Here is a 21,350-nt window from a genome sequence, read left to right on the forward strand (position 1 = left end):
AGGGGAGGGGAGGGGAGGAGAGGGCCAGGTTCTGGGTTAGCTAAAGGAGGTGCTAGGAGGGTGGGTCCAGACCTTGAACACAAACATCTCTCCGCGGAGCACAGCCACCGTGTCAAAGTTGCCATCGCAGATGTTGGGGCCATACTGGTCAGGCCTCTCTGTGGCTCGGGGCTGGGGTGGGGGCCCTGGTTTGGGGGGCCTTTCTGGCTTCCCACCTGGATGTGGTGGCTGGGGAGGCCGAGGTGGCTGGTGGTCTGGCCGTCCTGGCCGCCGGGGCCTCACAGTAGGGAGAGGCCGGGTGGGCTGTGGCTTACCATCTGGGGAGCCTACAAAGAGGGGGGATCAGGCAGTGAGAGAGCAGACACACAGCCTGGATGCTAGTCTCCACTACACAAAATGCTAGAGTCCTAAGCCTCCTAGCCTGGAGAGACTTGGGCCTCAGCAGGAACCCCCCCCCCCACCTCCAGGTACAAGATCCTGTCTATCCAGAGACGGCCTCTTCCTCTACCACATCACCATTCTCGATCTCCTACCCCGCTCAGCCTCCTCCACAGACTCTTCTCAACTTCTCTGCTGGATGGGAGGCTCCCTGCTCTGCTTTGCCTGGGGACATCCTCCTTGCCTTGCCAGGCACTAGGAAGTAAGGCACCTGCCTGCAGAGTAAGGAGCATAGCCCTGGCTTCCCTAACTTGAACTTTACCTGATTCATAGCTCATTACTGAATTGCTGGGAATGAAGGAAGGTATATCTGTCAGGCGCCCCCTGAGGAAGCTGACAGAAGAGCTGGCCTTGGGGAGATCTGACCACTGTAGATTTGCTATGTAGAATCTGGACTGGACTAGATAAGCAGCAGTCTCAAATCCACTAGGAAGTCTGGGAAGTGCTGGGAACAGACTCAAGACTATGGGTCCTTGGGACCTTGGGACACCCTTAGTCTAGTAGGGATAGTGCCAAAGACAAGACGGAAATAGGATGGCTCATCTAAATCCTCTTGCAGCTCCAGCCTGGAGCCACAGTGTGGGCTCTGGCCAAGGGACTGGGCCTCAGTTTTCCTGCCTATAGAATGGGGGCAGAGTAGTGCCTGTCTCATATGGCCAACTGGTCACACTACTCACCATACAGCTGCTGGATGCCCCGAAGGTCATCCTCGGGCAGCTGGAAGTTGTCAGTGTCCATCCACTGGTAGAAGGGAGCCATGATAGCGCTGGGGTTGCTTGAGTGTTCCAGCCCCAGTGCATGGCCCAGCTCATGCACAGCTACCAGAAAGAGGCTGATTCCTGTCATGAAGGCATACACAGTCATCCCAGGGTCATCCTAGGCCCTCCAGGCTGCCATGGACCCTGCTCTTGCTTCTCCCTTGGATGGGGCTGACCTTTTCTTGCTTTTGGCCTCTAATGTTCCCATCTGAGAAATGGGCTCAACATCCCTTTCTCTTTCCCCCTTCCCTTGGTGGGACAACAGATTGAGATTAAGGGAATATTCTCTCCTCCTGAGCCTGAAGCTACTGTGCTGGAGGATCTGGCCAAGCTTAGGCACTGCCTGGCCCACTCCCACCCTGGCCAGCTGTCCTCACCATGCAGGTCAGTGCTGGAGAAGGTCCAGGGTTCGTCTGCGTCGAAATGGGTGTCCCCACCCAGACCAGGGCCGGGGAAATAAGCGTGGGCCAGAAAGCCACCCACGCCATCAAACGGTGAGCTGTCGCCATGGAAGCCAGAGGCAAAGAGTACCATGATGTCAGCCTCCGCTCGCCTTCGCAGCCGAATGTCGTCATAGGGTACTTCCTGGAAGACCAAGGGCGTGACCTGCTCCCACACTTGGAAAGCCCTGCGCACTGCCTCCATGGAGTTGTACCAGCCCAGCTTCTCGGTGTAGTTCTGGATGCTGCGGGTGGGCGGGGAGATAAGAATGGACAGGGGTCTGTGGGATACTGTCCGTGGCCACTACCTTCCTAAGAGTACAGAATGATGCTATCCACCCTTAGATATGAATTAGAACTTGTCACATCCAGTAACTTATTAAGATAGGACCCTAAGTTTTCATGGAGGAAGACAAGCAGATTTAAAATAAGAAAGACAGTGAGGCCTGGTGGTGGACCATGCCTTTAATCCCAGCACTCAGGAGGCTGGAGCAAGTGGATCTCAAAGTTTAAAGCCAGCTGGTCTACAGAGTAAGTTCCAGGATAGCCAGGCTATACAGTGAGACCCTGTCTTGAAAAAAACCAAAAAGAAACAAAGAAAAGAAGTACAGTAAGGAGGTGGGTATGATAGTGTACACCTGAAATCCCACCACTTGGAAGTTGGATGAGGTAAGGTTGGGGGTTCAAGGTTAGCTTCAGCAGCATAGCAAGCTTGACCTGGACCTCATGAGGACCTGACCTCGTCTTAGCAACCTCCAACCCCCAACTACAAATCTCAGAACAAAAGGTAGTAAAAATAGTAAGTAAATGAAAGCACAGGTTCTTTGTGGCCATGGGATAGGGGCAGCTGAGGTCTAGGACAAGCCACTCTGAATATTGAGCCCAGGGCCAGGCAGACCCTAACTTCAGCTGTGTGACCTTGGACACTTGACTAGACAGTTTCAGTTTCTTTATCTGAAAGACAGCAAAAGGAGAGGAAGTAATACTTTCTTTGTGGGGGTCTTTGAGAAGATTAAGCGAGATATTGCATGAAGGATATACAGCCCAGAGCAGGGGGGTTCTCAGCCTTCCTAATGCTCCGACTCTTTAATACCTCATGATATGGTGACCCCAACCATAAAATTATTTTGTTGCTACTTCATAACCATAATTTTGCTACTGTCATGAATTATGATGTAACTATCTGATATGCATGATATCTGATATGCCACCCAAGAAGGGTCACAACCCACATGTTAAGAGCCACTGGTCTAGAACCTGTATATGAAGCAGAAGGCCTACCCCTTCCCTGTGCATTAGACTCAGCTGCTGGTGCAGCTAGACGGCTATGAAATGTAAGGGGGAAGGGGAGGTTTGACTGAGTGTGAATTCACTCAGGGATCTGAGGCCTGGGTGAAAGCAGAACATTTGACCCACACACCTACTGACCATACTGATTCAAGAGCTCAGACAAGGACCAAGCAGGAGATACTTGAAAGTGACCCAGCCTTCCCTAGAGGAAAGCTTCCTAGACTATGAGGGGGGACCATCAGTGTGGCTAGCCAGACCTCTTCTGGTACGCTTCTGGGAAAGAAAGTCCAAGTCCCTTTGAGAAGGGCAGAGTAGCACCCCTCAAAGCTGGACCCATACCTGAAAGTCAGGTGGTAATTGTTCCATGTCTTTCCTGTCAGGGTGTAACGCTTCCGCCGTCGACGCAGGTTGGCTTTCACACGTACCCCAAACTGATCAGGAACCCCACACCGGGGCCTCTTCATCCACCTGGACCACAGATATAGAGGGGTCAGCTTTGGGTTATCTCTCCCAGGCAGCCTCTTGCTTCCCAGTTTTCCCTCACAGGGATATATTGGGGGTGGGAGACTCTCTGGCTTCCAGAACAGTGGGAAAGAGATTCCATTTTAAGAAGACTGAGCGCACAGCAGTGACTCAAAATGAATGTTCCCGCTCCTGAGTGTAATCCAAGGATGAGCTGGGCTCTCTTGAGGCCTCCTGCCCCAGTTATGTCACACTCTGTGCTTCTCAATGTATCTGTAGGTCCTATCGATTCTAATACAGTAAGGCCTAGCTAGGTTGTGCCATCCAGGAGTTCGGTACTGCACGTCCCATTCCCATGCCTGTGGCAGGCATCACTAATCGAACATAATATTCTTCCTGCCAAAACTGGATTATATCTATCTCATCTCTTTTTTTATTTATCTATTTTTTATGTATGTATGTGTGCCTGCATGAATTTATGTACACTGTGTACATACAGGTGTTTGTTGAGGTTCTCTCAGATCCCTAGGAACTGGAGTTACAGATGGTTGTGAGCTATCTCCTGTGGGTACTGAGAACTGAACCCAGGTCCTCTGCATGAGCAGTCAGCAATCTGAACTCTCCAGCTCCTGTCTTTCTTAGCATAAAGCTTCAAGAAACCATACTAAACAGTAAGCATTAGCATGAAGATCAAATCATTTGCCATTCCTTATCTGGGCCACTCTCCTCTGAAAATGTCATATACCAAAAGTTCTTCGGAGCAGGCTGGAGGCCAGGAGGACCATGGGATGTGGAAGGGGGTACATGGAGGGACACGGACTCACGTTTTCGTCTCTTCATCAAGCACACCCGTGACAGGGATCCCATAGAAACTCTGCATCTCGGCAAGGGCAGAAGCCAGGATCTGGGCAGAGCGCATGGTGGACATGTGGCGGCTTGGCTGGGGTAGGTAGCCATAGAGCCGAAGCCAGTTCTGCAAAGTAGCCAAACCAGGTTTGCTCAGTCACTGCTCAGAACCCTTCAACACCTCCCAGCTCAAAGGAAAATTCAGTTCTTCCAAGGCCTGTAAACCCCTCACCACCAAGCCCAACTCAGCTCTCTGGCTTCACTCCTGCAGACTGGTACATTATTCCCTGCCATCCCTCTGCCCTTCCGGGTGGATCTTTCTGCTCCGGGCAGGCTGCTGGGGACCCTCAAGTATTCAGGATCTCTCTTTGTTAAAAGGGCACTGGACCCCTTGGAACTGTAATTACAGGCAGTTGTGAGCCACTGAATGCAGGTGTTGAGGACCAAAATCTGGTCCTCTGCAAGAGCAGCAAATACTCTTAACTGCTGAACCATCTCTCCATTTGTAGGGTGGTGGTCGGGGGTGAGGTTTTGAGACAGTGCTTGTCTTTGTAGTCTTAGCTGTCCTTTTTTTGTTTGTTTATTTTTGTTTTGTGAGACAAGGTTTCTCTGTGTAGCCCTGGCTGTCCTGGAACTCACTCTGTAGACCAGGCTGGTCTTGAACTTAGAAATCCACCTGTTTCTGCCTCCCAAGTGCTGAGATTAAAGGCATGTGCCACCACTGCCCGGCAGCCTTAGCTGTTCTGGAACTTGCTTTGTAGACCAGGCTGGCCTCAAACTCAGAGATTTGCCTGCCTCTGCCTCCCCAGCTCTGGGATTAAGGTGTGTGCCACCATCCTCAGTCCAACCCCTCTTTTTAATTAAAAAAAAAAAAATTGTTTTAGTTAAGTTTGTGTGCATTCAGGTTCCCATGGAGTCCAGAATAGGGTGTTGGGTCCCTGGAGATGGAGTCAGAGGTGACCGTGAGTCACATTACATGGCACTGGGAACTGAGCTTGGGTCCTCTGCAAGGACACGCCCATAACTGCTGAGCCCTCTCTCCAGCACCATTGGAAAAAATGATAGTTTTTGTTTATTCTTTGAAAAACTCTGACATTTATCCAATGGGTTTTGAACATAGCCCCATTTGTGTCGGAATTTTGACAGGCTTGATCTCATGCAGGTCTTATGCAGGTGATCACACTTGTCAGTGGATGCGTTCAACAGACATACCACGCCTGAGAGTCATCCTTTTACAACTCTTCCGCCTATCCATGAGCTTTCTGCCCGATCTTCCACCCAGCCCTGATCTGTTAATACAGATGACTCATCCACAGCTGAACACGCACAGTTCCACACACTCGGCACTTTGACCTTTAATGAGTCTCTGCATTAACCACTACCCACTATGCCAAGAGGCTTCTCTGACCAAAGTTATGACCAACACAAACCTATGGATTTAAATAAAGACATTTAGAGGACAGTCCGACAGCGTGAGTGTTTAACATAACAACAGAAGCCCTGGCACCTACAGTTTTATGAGTCATGAACCTTTCCTCTTTCTTTTCTTTCTTTCTTTCTTCCTTCCTTCCTTTCTCTTTCTCTCTCTCCTTCTTCTTTCTTTCCTTCAAATTATTTTATGTGTATGAGTGGTTGTCTGCATATATGTATGTGCACCACGTGAGTGCCTGGTGCTCACAGAGGTTACAAGTGGATGTTAGATCCCCTAGAACTGGAGTTACAGACAGTTATAAGCTATCTGAACCAGATCCTCCGCAAGAACACACACACACACACACACACACACACACACACATTCTTTTCCTTTCTTTTCTTTCTTTCTTTTTTTGAGTCTAGGTCTCTCTTCTATATAGCTCTGACTGTCCTGGAACTTGCCTTGTAGACCAGCCTGCCTCTGTCTCCTGAGTACTGAGATTAAAGGTGTATGCAACCATGTCTGGCTTTGTTTATTTTTGGGTATGTATAGGTATACATGTGGAGGTCAGAGGAGGTGAGTTCTCTCTTCCTACCACATGGGTCCTAGGAATCAAACTCAGGTCTCCAACCTTGACGGCAAACAACTTTACCTACTGAGTTAACTCACAGGCTCCTCTGTTCAGAATCTTTTAAGGTTTCACCAAGTGGGGAACCCAGCAGGTCCTAAAGCCTCTAAGAGTATGTGAGTGTGGGGGAGGAGAGACAGGCCCAGGCAGGGTGTACCAAGAGGATGTGACAAGGGTTCTGCTATGAATTATTTATTTCATTTTCAAACAGGGTCTCTGGTGAGAGTGACCTTTAACTTCTATGTAACCAAAGGATAACCTTAAATTCCTGATCTTCCTGCCTCCACTTCCCAAGATTACAGGTGTGCACTACCATGCCTGGTTTCATGCAATGCTGGGGTTCAAACTTAGGGCTAGGCAACCATCCTACCCTCCACAGACCTACATCTCCAGCTCCTACTGTCTGCCCTGGATGCTTCCTCATCTTCAAAATGAGGACCAGTGTGCTGTAACAGGCTGACTTAGTTACTATTGCTTGATGAAACACCATTGAAGGGACCAGTATTCAGTGTAAGATACCTCAAGACCTAGTTCTCAGCACAAAGGAGATTTATTTGCCCTGCGGGTCAATGGGTGGGAAATAAGAGACAAAGACTGGAGATACAGGAGAGGGAGAAGAGGAAAGGCTATTAGTTCCAAAAGGACAAAGGACTGTCATTGGATAGAGAGGAGACAGATGTGACCCATAGGCAAATGGGAATTTATAAAGGTACAAGGGGAAACCCGTGTTAAATTTTAATTGTGCATGTTAATTAGGTGAGCCAAAGGGGGCTCTGATTGTTAGACTTCAATACTTTGGTAGCTGGACCTTGGTGGTCAGCCTTAGAGGGAGGACGTGGCCAAACAAGGAAACAGGTGCTTAGCTTTAGAAATGTAATTTACTGGTTCTTAGCAAAGCAGAAAAATGGAGAGAAGGCAAGGCCTGCCAGAGCAAGGTTTGCCATGCTTGGGCTGGCTAGAGTCTCTTCAGCCATGCCCTTTGGGAGGAAAAGGTTTATTTACCTTACACTTCCATATCACTGTTCAGCCCTGAAGGAAGTCAAGACAGGAACTCAAGCAGGGCAGGAACCTGGAGGCAGGAGCTGACGCAGAGGCCATGGAGGAGTGCTGCTTCCTGGCTTGCTTTATATAAACTCGCATTCTTATATAACTCAGGACCACCAGCCTAGAGATAGTACCGCCTGCAGTGCAAGGCTCCTCCCTAGTCATTAATTATGAAAATGCCCCACAGCCAGATTCTATTGGGGTATTTTCTCAGTTGGGGTTTCCTCCTTTCAGGTAACTCTAGCTTGTGTCAAAGTAACATAAAGTGAGTGAGATTTGAGAGGCACAGCCCCAGGAAAAGCACTGTGTTCAGTTCCTTTCTAGAACTTGCCAGGCAATTCCCACCCATGCATCCTTCCACTTGACCATCTATCCATCCATCCATCCATCCATCCATCCATCCACCTATCACCCGCTTTACCAGATGTCTCTGTACACTCTAGCATGACCCCTGGGTGCTGTGGGAGACATGGCCATCTAAAGCTTATAGGCACCCAGGAGACTCTGCACCGGAAAGTGGGGACTTCAGGGCTCTGAAGTCCATGAATGCACCAACAACCTGAAGTAGCAATTCTGATGAATGGTTCCAAGAGATGCTAAGAAAGGCTAGCTGCCTTATGCCCTTAAGATGGTGAGGGGATGGTATCTAGGTAGAAACAAGGAAGCAGAGGGCTTCCTTATCACATTTACTTGGCCACTTGGAAGATCCTCTTTCTAGGCTGTTCTAAAAGGGGAAGGCTATACGCCGAAGAAATCCAAGGCAAGCTAGACATGGAGGATGCTTTGGGCTGACATCCATATGTTAGCCCACTCAGCCCAGGGCAGCAGTGCCCAAACTTGATGGACAGAGAGCTGCCAAACCAAGCCCCAGCCTGGCTGGCTGTGCAGTCCCACTCAGAGACCGGAGGGCCTTAGAGGATGGCAGAGCAGGAAGCAGAGACCTGGAGCCAAGAATCAAGTGTCAGCTCTGTACAAAGTGGGGCCAAGCTTATTAAAAGATGGGGAGGGGCAGTCTAGATTAGGGCCTGCTTCGTCTGTGAGGTTCTGTAAGGATCAAGTGGCAAAAGGCCCTGTAAATGTTATGGATGATAAGAGACTAGGGCTCTGACTGACAACCTTGTTTCTGCCAGCAGGGCTGAGGGGTCCAGGTTTCTGGTGCAACTGGCCAGGCACATGCAAGACCAGGGCCCAGGGTAGCTGGGGGAGGGAGCCCCCACAGTTTTCCCACTGATTCTCTTTACCCCCTGACCCGCACAGTAATATACTGCTGCGACAATGCCTCAGTTCTTCCCAGCACGGAAATCTCCTCCAAAGCTCCTATGGAGAGTCCATTTCCCTTTTGGACAGTTTTCCTGAAGCCTTGTGGAAAAGTCCAATGGGCAAGGCCACCAGGCTAATGGCAAAAGGCATGGAGCTGCTGTGTGTGTGGGGGGGGAGGAGGTTGGGGGGATGGGGTGGTTGCTGACAGATGAGGGCACCTTCATATCACCTATTTGCATAAGGTAAAAATATCTCCAGTGCAAGCAATCAGAACCACGGAGGGGCTGATTAGCCTATCTGCAGAGCCACAAGAGGGGCAGGCTGGGATAGAGGCTCAGGAGGAAGCCCTGGGCAGGGAGGTAAAGGGAGCTGGCCTGTTTGCAGCAAAAGGCTCCAGAGATCTGCAGAGATCTGGCAGAAGAGCTGTTTCATCCCAGAGCCAGCTCAGGGCTGCCAGACAGGTCTCAAGGGAGCCTGGTGACTCTCCTTCACATAGTTAAATGCCTTTAAGTCCCCAGGAAGCACAGTTTCCATCTCCCTAACAGCCATGCCTCCCAGCCACTGCTGGGGTGAAGGTGGCTGGTGACACCCCTGGGGCAGGGACTGGTGAAGAGAGCTGCAGCCTCTCAGTATGAGGTGAAGCTGATGGCTGGCCTGTCTCTGGCAAACACGTGCTCAGGGTGGCGGCACACCAAGTGTCCACGAATCTGCCAAGCGGGCAGCAGACAGCACCCTGGGGCTTCTTCCCTTCCTAGTGTTGGGAATGAGTGCTCCATTATCCCTGCACAGTCCTGGCTATGAGAAGATCTAGAGGCTAGCCACACTGGTGGGAAGCAGGGTACACAGGGCAGCCACCACTGCCTTATTATGGCAGGCAGCTCAGACCCCTGAACCCCAGATAGCTAAGGTGCTCTGCTGCTTCGGGACAAATGGTGGGAACAGTATTCAAGGTTCCACAGAGAGAGGAGGCTGTAGCCAGGCCCTTCCAGTTCCTATTGGTGGTGTCTGTCCCTTGTGCATGGTGCCTCCTATTCCTCTTTGTCACCTATAGGTTCATGGGTGAGGCAAACAGGCAAAGCTGTGCTTCCCTGATGGAGAAACTGAGGCATGGAAGTCAGTACTAGACATAGTAAAGGAAGGGTCCTAATGCAGGGTTTGCTGCCCTTTCTGTGAGGGCCACTGTCTGATAACAGAGGAGGACTGGGGCATGAGGCCTCTCCCATCTTTAGACCAGAGTGTGTCAGTGGAATGTTCCCGAGACCCTAGAGTCATGGCTGTCCTAGCCGTTGCCATGAGTTTCAGCTGCCATCTGAAAAGTATCTATTGATGTTGCAGGCTGATCTCAAGCAGGAAGGTAAGGGACAGTATTTCATCAGGGAAATTCCTGGTCCTCAGAAGACAGTAAACATAACCTGAGAACCTGCTGTGGACCATTTAATGCTTACAACCACTCCTGAAAGACAAACATCTGTCTATTCTCATTGTTCTGGGAGCAAGGTTCAGAGGAGCCCACACAGCTGATCTGGGATAGCCCTGGGTGCAGCAGGTTTCTGAAGTGTTCCTTGGCCTAGTATGCTTGGCTCTGGTCCTTCTCAGGAGCGGCACAGCACAGCCCTAGGGTAGAGCACCTAATCCTCCCCACACCCAGTGTCTCTGGCTGGGTCTTGGCACTGAGCCAGGCTGCCCTCCCCCAGGCCTGTTGAAGCAATATGGAGCAACATAAGCCTGCGGGGGGGGGGGGGGGGGGGTGCATCTGAGAAGGAGTCCCCGGATCCCAGAGTGATGCTGTGCCTAGAGCAGCTATTGGAGAGGGGAGACAGGACTGGGGCCTGAGTCACTGCTGTGGACAATATCCTGCTCCTGGGCCTTACACTAGGGGAGGGTCTAATAGTAGCACGTCAGCCCTTCCCCCCCAAGGCCCTTATCAGGCCTCAGGTGATAAAGACAATCTCAAAGGTTCTGCTCTGTCTCTCACCTCAACTCCTTCAGTAATCTGAGCAGCCCCAGGCGTGTTTTGCTCAGCCAGGTACAAAGCAAAGCTTGTCAGGACCATCAAAGATGAATCAGTCCCTAGACCTAAGATCTGAGGATTCTTGGAAACAAACCAGGGTTCTGCTCTGTCTGCCATACCAGAAGAAACAGGTGCTGAATCTGGGATGGAGACCCTGCGAGAGACAGGGCTCTTGCTCTCCTACTAGCAAGATGCATTCTGGCTCACTGGGAATGGTGGGATGTGGAGGGTGTGTGTGTGTGTGTGTGTGTGTGTGTGTACACGCGCATGTGCACATGCATGTAAGGGGTCGTTCCAAAGCAGCCAAGCTCAGCCACCTCTCTGAGGCAGGGCCACAGATTCATCCAACAGGCACCCCTGAAGAGACAGAGTACCTAGAGCTACCCTAGGCAGCTCAGTCCATCTATGCCAGCAAGGAACCTTAGACAGCCCCCTACTCCCACCCCAAGGCTGAATAGAAACTAACTTTGGCCTTGTTTCCGAGTAGAAACTTGCCCAAGGCCCTAGTTGCTTGTCTATGAGAAACTGGCTAAGAGAGCTCTGAAACTTAGTTTCTACCTCTGCAAAATGGGGCCATTTGTAACAGGACAAAAAGCTGAATGACTAGACACCAGGCCAATAAAGAAAGAGAGACTTAGCTGAGCATGGTGGCACTTTAATCCCAGCACTTGGGAGGCAGAGTTCAAGACCAACCTGGTCTACATAGCCAGTTCTAGGCTGGTCAGAGCTACACAGAGAGACCTTGTCATCATAAACAAAGGACTGTCCAGACTACTCAATTCTTGTCGTCTGATACTCTCAGGGGTTGCATGGTCCATTTAAAAAGTTCTAAGGCATGTGAATTTGGGGCAGCCTAATCTACTTCTTAATATGAACCTGAGATCCTTCTGCCTCAGGTTTCAAAATCCTGGGATTATAAGCACGTACCATACCCATCATACCCCCATCATACTCCATCTTAAAAAAAAATTGCATGCGTTTGTATGCAAGTTCAGGTGTTCTAGGAGGCCAGAGGCCTAAGAGGTAGTTGTGAGCTGCCTAATGTGGATGCTGGGAACTGAATTCCAGATGCTCTGCAATAGTCACCCTGTGACAACATCTCTCTCTAGACCCACAAGTCTCCCTGCCCCCAGTATTGGGAGTTGATTGATTACAGAGCCTACACTATGCCAGGCAAGTGTTCTACCTCTGAGCTTACTAACCCAGACTGTTTTGTTTTTTAAACTTTTTATTTTGAAACAGGGTCTCATGAAGTTGCCTAGGTTGGCCCTTAACCAGGTGGCCCTTAAACTTGAAATCCTCCTGCCTCAGCCTCCTAAAGAGCTGAGATTACAGGCCAGAGCTAACAGGCTCCTATTCCACTCTGAGTCTTAAAGAAGGCTGTGGGTTATGGTGATTGTCGGGGACTTCCAGCCAGGGAAGCAGGAAGGAGGCAGCCACCCAACCCGCCCCCACAAGCCTTAACCTGAAGGAAAAACAAACGGGTCCTTTGGCCTATGGGAGGGGTGGGGAGGGGAGGAGCGGGAAGGGCCTTTGTTTGCTGTGGAGTTTTCAAGGTTGGTTAGAGACCAGGCCTTGAGTATCACCTGGACCTTGGGGCTCCCCAGGACAGGGTCTAGGTGGGAGTAGGTAGGGAATAGGGCAGCTTTGGTAGAATCCCTGAAAAGACTTTGCTATCTGGGTCAGTCTCAGCAGGGTCCTACTAGCAGAAGGAACTCATGGGGTAATACCTTGCAATCTGACCTTCAGCCCAATCTGAGACACCAAGACTGAAAGGTTGTGGGTTCAAACTCCCATTCTGCAGTTCCTGGCTATGTAACCTGAGGTACTTTCACCCAGAGAGCTTAGTTTTCTCTTCCATATGCATTAAAAGGAAGAAGAAATGTGAAAATGCTTCTAGAATGTTCTTGGACAGAACTAATTTGATAACTGTACTGAAATAACTCCTGGGGCTCTTGGGCTGCCTGTGCCTATAGCATTTACAGCATTGCCTATAAACAGAATAGTCTTCCCTGTAACTCTATCAAGTAGATATTATGGCCATTCCATTACAGGCAAGAAAACTGAAGTTCAGACAGCTTCAACAACTTGCCAACAAAGACTGCTGCTTGCTTCTCTGCCATTAATCTTACCAAGGGCCATGATGCTAAGTGGTGGACGTGGATCTGGCCTCCTCCTGTCTCCATGTGGTTCCCAGGTGCATGGGTCAGCTTTAGAGAGTTGACCCAGACTCTGCTCTCCAGGCTGCAGGGCTCTGGAGACTCAGCCATCCGTGGTTATGAAACATAGGACATCGGACAGCAGAGGAGGTTAAGGCAAGCCTTCTATTTCCTCCTGTCTCTTTGGGGGCTCATGGGATTCAGTGGGAGGTACCCCTTGTATCCCTTGGCAAACCCAAGTCTGCCACACTTGCCAGGGGCTGCATACCCTGTCACTTCCTACAGAGGGACCAGCCCCATGATTGCTAGGCTCTAGGCATTCTCCAAATAAACACATGTCCTTTGGGGAGCAGTGCTCCACAGCCCCCATTCTCAAGCCCTGGGGTGGGTGGGTGGGTGCTTCTCCTGCCAACAGGTACTAATATGCTCAGGCCTGGGAATGTTCAGCTACCCTCAGGGTCTCAGGGCCTTACATATATCTGCAAACTGTGGACCTGCCAGGATTCTCTTTACAAGGAAGATGTGTCCAAGCAACGTCCTTAACCCTTTTGTTTCTGCTGACTTTGTTTCTACTGTACCATGTGACTGGCCATGGGGTTCCTGCCTTGGTGTCCACCTAAATCTTGGGGTGACATTAAGGATGTCACATTTGAACCCTCAGGTCTAAACCAAACTCCCAGTAGGGTAACATTGGCAAGGACCACCTGAATCCAGACACAAAAGGGGAAAAAAAGGGACAGCCAGAACTAAATCCACGGCGGGGAAAGGCCTTCCCACACCCACAGCATGCCATTCTGAGCTGGCACAAGTGACTTCTGGACTTTTAGAGAAAATCTTTAGGGGAGAGAGTATGGGTAGTTACCATGAGGTTTTCTGTCCACATCTAGTGGTATCTTTTAGAAGTCTCCTTCCTCCTTGGGGTGGGGTAATATAAAGTATGTGTGTCCAGGGGTCACAGTGGGCAGGCCAGAGCCATATGCTGTTCCATTGAAGACACACAAGGCGGTCAATGATAGGTGGGCCAAGGGATGTCCCAACACGGAGACATGTTAAAGGCTGATGTGAAAGATGGTCTACATCCAACCCCGGTCCTCAATTGTGCCCATCACACTGACTCTCTCCCATCTGAAGGATGTGTGGAGTTACAGTGTCCGAGTCATCCTTGCCATGAGCCTAACATAAAACCCCTTTCCCTTCAGGGAAGACATGAGGTCTGTACAGTTTCTGCTGCATAGTTGAGAAGGAATATTGGTATGAGGAGGGACCTAGAGGGACCATCACTGGCATACAAGAGGAGACGGGCACACAGACAGTGACTCCAGCCAGATCTGAAGAGCAAAAGAACTCTATGGCCTGGTGGTAGCGGCACATACCTTTAATCCCAAGTAGGGAGGCAGAGGCAGTGTCTCTCTCAGAGTTTGAGGCCAGCCTGGTTTACAGAGAGTCCCAGGAGCACCCTAGTTGACTCAAGTCTCCGCGCCTCCTTTGCTCACCTTCCTCAGTGGTCACATGAGGACAAGAAGACTTATGACACTATTCAGGAAAGGTGGGAATGTCCAGTTTTGGTGTTGGTGGCACCACGCTTGTGAACTCTGGCCTCCTGAGTCACTTCCACAGGATAGGCTGAGAGTGCTAAGTTTCGGGAAGGAGCAGGAAGAAGAATTTCCCTAGTGAAAAGCAAAGGCACTCAGGTTGCCAGAAACTGTAGCCACGGAACAGGGCAGGGTCCTGATGGGGTGACAAGCTGGCACCCTATCCAGGTGGGGTTCTAGATCACAGTGCCTGTCCAGGGGAGAAAATGACAGCGACTAGGGCAGAGTAACTCAGGAGTAGCTTTGCCAAGGAAGGTAGGCTACTAGCGGCTGGCTGCAGGTGTGTAGCAACTCCTAGCACAGGCCAATTTCTGGTTCCTTAATCTAGTGAATTCCTGTGGCTGCCACCTGGGAGGGTGAAAAGTGGCAGGGTGTTGGCCTTGGCTTAGCTCTCAAGGTACTCACAGCCAGGGGTCAGGAGCTGTGAGAACCAGAACCTTTCTCAAAGGAAAGGGAATCTGGACACTAGGTGTGGCAGGTCTAGACTGAGCAGATGGGTCTAGGGACTCTTTGGGTCTAATTTTGGCCAGTCCTAAGGGATCTCCCAGAGCAACCTGTATACCAAAGCCAACTCAAAGGGTTAAAACATCCATCCTTCCACCCACTGTGGATTCCAACATGCAACATTTCAGAATCCCTTCCAGCCACAGTCCAGGCAAAGCCAAAATTGTACACTAAGAGTCAATCCTAGCCAGGGGCTTCAGGGCTTTCTTCTGCAGTGTGTGTGTGTGTGTGTGTGTGTGTGTGTGTGTGTGTGTGTGTGTGTGGTAGTGGTGGTGGTGGTAGACTGTGGGCACACTTAGCTGTACTTCTTCAGTTGGAGGGGGCACCCCAAGCCTCAGCTCCTGGCCATCCAGGAGGCCCATTCACAATGCACAACCACCAAACTCCAGCTTGGTCTATGTAGGCCACAAACTCTCAAAGGGGAATCCGTGACTTGAAATTCTTTGGCATCTTCTCCAGTGGCAGCACCTTGGTTACAGGCAAACAATCCTTACCAGCAGGAGCTCCCTGCAAGCCTCTGGCCCAAGGCCTTGTGAATTGGGTTCGGCTCCCTGCAACTCTCTGATCTGATGAGAGGAGGGCAAGGCAGGTGGAGGATTGGAGGTGTAACGGGTCCCCCCAAGTTTTTATTAAAGCAGAGTAGGGAGGGAACAGACTTCCACTGGAAAAAATCTCTTTCAGGCAGACTAGAAAAGTTAGGCAAGCCTTCGGGACTGGGATGGAAGATTAGGCCGTCTGCAGATACAGCCAGTGCTCCAGAAAAGTGGGTGAGCCTTTGGGACTGAGATGGCAGAATGCACTGTCTGCAAAGCATCGCTCCAGGCAGCCCAAGGGTCCCAAAGGCACCAAGGCTCCAAGCCTATAAGGAAGATGCAGCCGCTGGCTGTTCCTCTCTCCAGACTCCACACCTTTCTCCCAGGGCTGGATAGAGTGATCATTAAAAGTTCGATGGCACCCTATGGTGACACTGGAGCGGGAGGTACTGGTAGGGACTCTGCGCGGGGAGACCGCGCCTGGTCACTCGCCGGACCAATCCAGAGAGCGGCCAGCATATGGACGTCAGCCCAGCTTCCAGAGAAAAGAGGCGTGGAGTCTACCCAGTTTCACCCAGGCCTGGGCGTAGGGGAGCTGGTGGGAAAAGTGTTTCAGAAGATAAGAGTCTGTCCTTCAGACCCCATCCCTGGCATGGGAATGCTTCAGCCCAAGAAAGTCACCAAAGCACCTTTGCAATCCAGTCATTAGCCTGGGAGATTCACACCCATCCCCCAACCACCCTGGTCAGCCCGGCAACGCACGATGTCAGCCAAAGGAGTGTCAGCCAAAGCGCGAGCGCTGCGGGGCTCTTGCTCCGCCTGAGTTCTCACTACCCGCAGCACCCCACCCCTCGTCTCTCATAAAGCCCACAGTGCGCAGATCCGGCTCTCGAGGAATCGCGCGGGCTAAATGACTGGAGGCGAGGGCTAGGGGCTGCGGAAGCGGCCGCAGGGACTCCCAAGCTAGGGCGGGTCAGTGCCCGGAGCGGCTTCAGGGTGCAGAGCAGCTGCGAGCCCTGTACTCCCAGGGCTTTGGGAAGAGGCGCGCAGCAGAGCTCTGACTAGGGAGTGGCAGCCTGCCAGTCCCGCTTTCTACCCATGCTCTCCAGTCCCGATCGGCTCTCACCCCTCAAGGCCCGGTGCGTCTCTCCCCCACCTGCAAGCCTCCGCCGCGGGTGGGGTTCATACTACATCCCCGGGTTCTTACCTCAGCGGCGTACACTTCGGCGTCTTCAGACGCTGTACCATGGCCCAGACAGTCCAGAAGCACCAGTAGCAGCGGGAGCAGCGAAGCTCGGCTGCTGAGGCAGCTGCCAGCGCAGCCTGGCCGTCCGAGTGCGCTCCGGTCACTGCCCATGCTCTTAGGCAGCCAGCCGGGTCCCGAGCGCAGAACGCAGGGCTAGGTCGCTGACCCGCACCGCGTCCTCGCACGCGGCTGGGAAACTTGCGACACTCCCTGGCTCCCGGCCCCACGGGCGCGCGGCGGACCTCGGGTTCCCGGTGCCTGCGGGAGCAGCTCAGGTCCCCTCTGCAAATTCCCAAACCGGGTGAGAAGCGGCCAGGGCAGGTCGGGGCACGCGGGGACTCGCCCGCTGGAGAAGGGGACCGGCCGAGCTGCACGCCGCAGAGTCTCGCAGCGTCGGCGCGGTGCGCCCTGGCCCCGGCCCCCGAGAGCAAGCACAACTCCAGAGCCTTTGTCTGGCTCAGCGCTCCGGCCGCCCGGTCCCGCGGCGCCCCCTGCGCGCCCTGCTCTCTCTGTCCATGCCCAAGGTCCCCCGCGCTGCCCAGAGCGCGCGCTTCCCTCTGGCGACTCCACTAGCTGCCGCGCCCAATCGGGCCTGGATTCCCAAGCAGTCCCGGGAAGGGCGCAGGGAACCCGCCCGAGAGAAGGACGAGCCCGCCAGCCAGCTAGCCAGCGCCCGGCGTCCCCGGCGAGTTTGGCTCCGCAGCCCTACTCCCAGTGCGCGGCGGGAGCCGCCGTTCTTAAAGGGCCAGTGTGCTCCCTGTGCGCAAAGCCAGGCGCAGGCTGGGGGCGGTACCTAACCCGAGGCTTCTCAGTAGCAGGTGCCGGCTGTGGTCTCCGGGCAGGTGGGTGACACGTCTCCATTTTTCCTGATGGCAGGAAACCTCTCCTAACCTGCTCAGCTCCTCTCTCTCTATGTCTCTCTCTGGGGAGCAGGAGTGACCCCATAACTCGACCCTCTGCTGAGGGAGGGCGCAAAGAAGGCGAGATCTCCCTTGAAGGCCAGCTTGTAGATCTCTCCAGCTACCTGGTGGGAGGCGATAGGACATTCGGATCAAAGTGGGCCGGAAAACGACTTGGGTAAGGACCTGAAGTACTGCTTTAAGCTTTTAAACATGGCAATAAAACTGGGGGCTGGGGGGAGAAGTTGGAGGAGCAGGTAAGATGGCTCAACGGGTAAAGGCACTGGCCACCATCAAATTCGTCAAGTGCGGTGACTTGGTGAACCTATGGCACTGTGTTAGCCCGGTAGTATCTTAGACTCTTTAGTAAATTTCCTCAGTCGAGAAGTCTGGGGTTAGGGCGCCTCTGGGGCGCCTCTAAGTGCTGAATGCAACCTAAAGTGCATGCTTACAAGGCGTGCGAGTCTGCATCCCTACTCTCTGCTGGGCGGATATGAACAAATTACTACAGTTTTCTGAGTTTCTGTGTTGGGCTAAGGGTTCCAATTCTTAGTGTGCACACATTTCATTTCCAAGCAAAGCCCACTCTATTTGGTCTCTGTTATGAGAAAGTTAGTGTGTCCATGAGGCCCATCAGGGTGGGAGGGCAAACCTTCCAGTGAAGCATGGGCCAGACTTGAACTTTTACTCTAGTGTGGATGTTAAGGGGGTTGAAGGTCCACCGTAACTTCATCCAGCCCAAGGCCAGCCCTAGTGTAGTTAACTGGGGGAACTGGTATGCCACTTGAGAACCATGGGAACCAGGGCAGAGGGCAGCACACCTTATCACCTCCCCACAGATGAGGAAAAATGTGTGTTTACCTTACTTGAGGGTGGATCCTTCCTAGAGTAGGCTCTCTGGGTGCCTCCGCCCCCCTCCCACCTCTCAGAAATAAGAGACCTGGCAAAAGACCTTAGGCATGGCTGGTTTGAACCTACTCAGCGGCTGAAGGATGATAAAACATGCCCAGTGCCTTGCCTACAAACATCTCGTGGAAAGGAAATTGAGGATTAAAGAAAAGATAGAGGCAGTCTCTCTCCTTTCCACTGATGGGGTCCCTCACTCGGAAAATCAGCTTCTGAATTCTCTAATTAAAAAATTGATTTTGAGAAATGTCCAGTGTCCGGTGAACAACAGCTTCTGTTCAGGTGTACTGCATCTGTTTGCAAAATTTATTCCCATTTTTTAAAAACTGAGTTTATGGGGCTAACTCGTAATAATAAAAACCTCAGGTGGGTAGGCAAGGTTTGAGAGACTACGGTAAGTCAAATCTGATGGGTTTTTTTCCATTGCCCGTTGTTCTGGCTCTAGGAAATGGACCTCCCCCTCCTCTCCCTCCCTCTGTCCCTTTTCCCCTTTCCCTCTCTCCCCCTCCCCCTAAAAGTTTTTCCAAGACAGGGTTTCATTGTGTAGCCCTGGCTGTCCTGGAACTGACTCTATAGCTCAGACTGGCCTCAGACTCACAGAGATCCACCTGCTTCTGCCTCCCAAGATTAAAGCCGAATACCACCACATCCGGCAGGAGAGGAAATGGATTGTTATGTGAGAGATTCTTCAGAAAACTCTGGATTTCAAACCAGGTCTCTGGGTTCCTGCCCCAGGTCGATGTCACTGGAATCTGGGACATTTGTTTCCTATCTAGGTTTACTTTCTTGTTTGTAAAAGGAGGATTCTGATTCCGTGATCTCAACCTTTTAGCCATCTCTCCAGCCCCCATTACCTGATTTTTTTTTCCTATCAGTTTTAGAAGTATGTAGCTATGTGGTACACGCCCATTAGCTTTGCTGTCAGTAACCCTCCTGATGAGAAGGTCATGGGAGGATAGGTTGCCTGCTTTTCAGGACTTGGAAGCAGCTCAAAGGGGCTGGAATAGGTTGGAGAGATGACTCAGTGGTTAGGAGCAGTTACCTATCCGTCAGAGGATATGAGTTTGGTTCCCAGCACCCATATCAGGTAGGTCAGAATTACCTGTGACTCTGGCTCTGGAGGAACTTGACTCTCTCTTCTGGCCTCTGTAGGCACCCAAACATACATGTATATATATATATATATACACACACACACACCCCAAACCCATCCCTGGTGGGGTTTGAAAGTGCACAACACATTAGGCCTAGTTTCCCGACCTCTAGCCATCCCACCCCCATGCCTCAGACCACCCCATAGCTTTAATTCATAAAAACCTCTATGGTCGGGAAGGTTGATTTGAAGCTCTTGCCTCCTATGTGGGCACTTCAGTGACTGGTACTGTGCCAGGCTGGCAAAACAGGACCCTTTCGGTCAACAGGACAGTCTTTCGGACTCGTGGGTGCCAAGAGAAGGAAGAAACAAACAAACCAAGTACTTTCCCTCTCTCTTGGAAACAGAGCTGGGGTGGTCTAAAGAGGCAAAGGAGAAGGCTTTCGTGCCAGATGGAGATCAGCCAGCCAGCCCTTGAGATGAGCATTTCCCTGCCCTGCAGGGAACATCTGAGGATGCCAGAGCCAGATGTGTTGATTTTGTACTCTCCCGAGCGTGAGCAAATCCTCATCAAGAACAATTCTTCCCCAAACCCCGCCCACCTAGTGGTGGACAGGCCTGCTCTGGCCGTCCATCTCCAGCTGTCTCTTGGGTTTCTGGAGCGCTTCTCCTCTTTTGGAAGGGAAGAGCCCCAGCTGCTTCTGCACTGTCAGCGCTCCACTCTGGTGGCACACTGCATGTCTGGGTGCCTGCCAAGCAAAGGCTGCCAGCCTCCTTAGGCGCAGCTTACATGCCCATCCCCCTCAGCAAAGCTCAGACTTTCTTCCTCCATTGCCACCTCCATTCTCTATTGAAGAACTGCTTAATGATCTTGGCCCATTTCTCAAAGTGCTTGCACTTAACTCCGCTCTCAGCACAGACGAGCCACAGAGCCGCATCCTCTCCCAGGGGAGCAGCCCTCAGTGGTTTAGACAAGTACAGGGGCTGGGGATTCTACTCAGCGCACCTTGCCTGCTTTTCCCTTTGATCACCCAGAGGGCCAGACATGGGTTACTCTATGGCCCAATTCAGGGCCTGGCACAGAACAGGCGTCAGTCATGTGACTTGGGAAGCTAGGATTACCGTGTTGCCTGCAGGCTAGAGAAACATGCCTAGCTTCTTCTCCAGTGTGACCTCTGATGCCACTGGCACCAAACAGGTTAGCCGAAGCCAGTAGACTGCTGTGGTGGCACTAGGGGAACAAGGCTAGGGAAAGGCTGGGCTGTGGGGACATGAGTCACAAAGTGGGACCCAGAGCCATAGGCCTGAGCAGGAGGTAAGTGTCGAGATGGTCTGGGCTGTATCATGGTGGAGCTGAGGCTAGGGTTGAGTCAAGTCCTAACATTCTCATGTCCTCAGGCAAGCCACGTAACTGTTCTTCCATAGTAATTACCTCTACCCAGTTTCTGTCCCTCAGGCTCAGCTATGAAGGCCTAGGAAGGGCTTTGTATAGGTCATCTGGGATAAAGTCTAAATGGAATGTTGGAGGAGTGAGGATGGCATCTCCCTGGGACATGCCAAAACCCAGGTTCCATGCTTTACATGCAGTGTCACTGGTGAAGTCTGGGCAGACAGGGCAACCCCACCTTCCTTTCCTATTTTCTTGTGTAGGGGGATGTTTGTGTATGTGTGTGCAGAGGCAGACACGCATGCATACTTGACTGTGCACACGTGTAAGCCAGAGGTCAATCCTAGGTGGTGTTCCTCAGGGGCCATCCAATTGTTATTTGAGACAGAGTATCTCATTGGTTAGAGCTTGACAAACACGTGAGGCTGGCTGGTGAGTGG

At 51.8% G+C, this 21,350-nt stretch overlaps 1 protein-coding gene across 2 annotated transcripts in view; it reads right to left on the bottom strand.

Moving 5' to 3' along the window:
* Mmp15 (matrix metallopeptidase 15) overlaps nt 1–17,309 on the bottom strand; it is a 22,153-nt gene extending 4,844 nt beyond the window's left edge. Inside the window, exons 1-6 of one of the 2 annotated variants that reach the window (XM_028770396.1) lie at nt 16,587–17,309; nt 4,213–4,361; nt 3,266–3,394; nt 1,574–1,881; nt 1,116–1,277; nt 73–326 (exon numbers count right to left, since the gene is read on the bottom strand). In XM_028770396.1, the coding sequence (XP_028626229.1) occupies nt 73–326; nt 1,116–1,277; nt 1,574–1,881; nt 3,266–3,394; nt 4,213–4,361; nt 16,587–16,736 (1,152 nt within the window). In that variant the 5' untranslated portion in view covers nt 16,737–17,309. Of the gene's footprint in view, nt 1–72; nt 327–1,115; nt 1,278–1,573; nt 1,882–3,265; nt 3,395–4,212; nt 4,362–14,243; nt 14,310–16,586 lie in introns of those variants that run through there. The other variant, XM_028770397.1, reaches the window with a different exon arrangement.
* Nucleotides 17,310–21,350: the final 4,041 nt, after the last annotated feature.

This window comes from Grammomys surdaster, unplaced genomic scaffold (genome assembly GCF_004785775.1).
Source record: "Grammomys surdaster isolate TR1022 unplaced genomic scaffold, NIH_TR_1.0 201, whole genome shotgun sequence".
NCBI lineage: Eukaryota > Metazoa > Chordata > Mammalia > Rodentia > Muridae > Grammomys > Grammomys surdaster.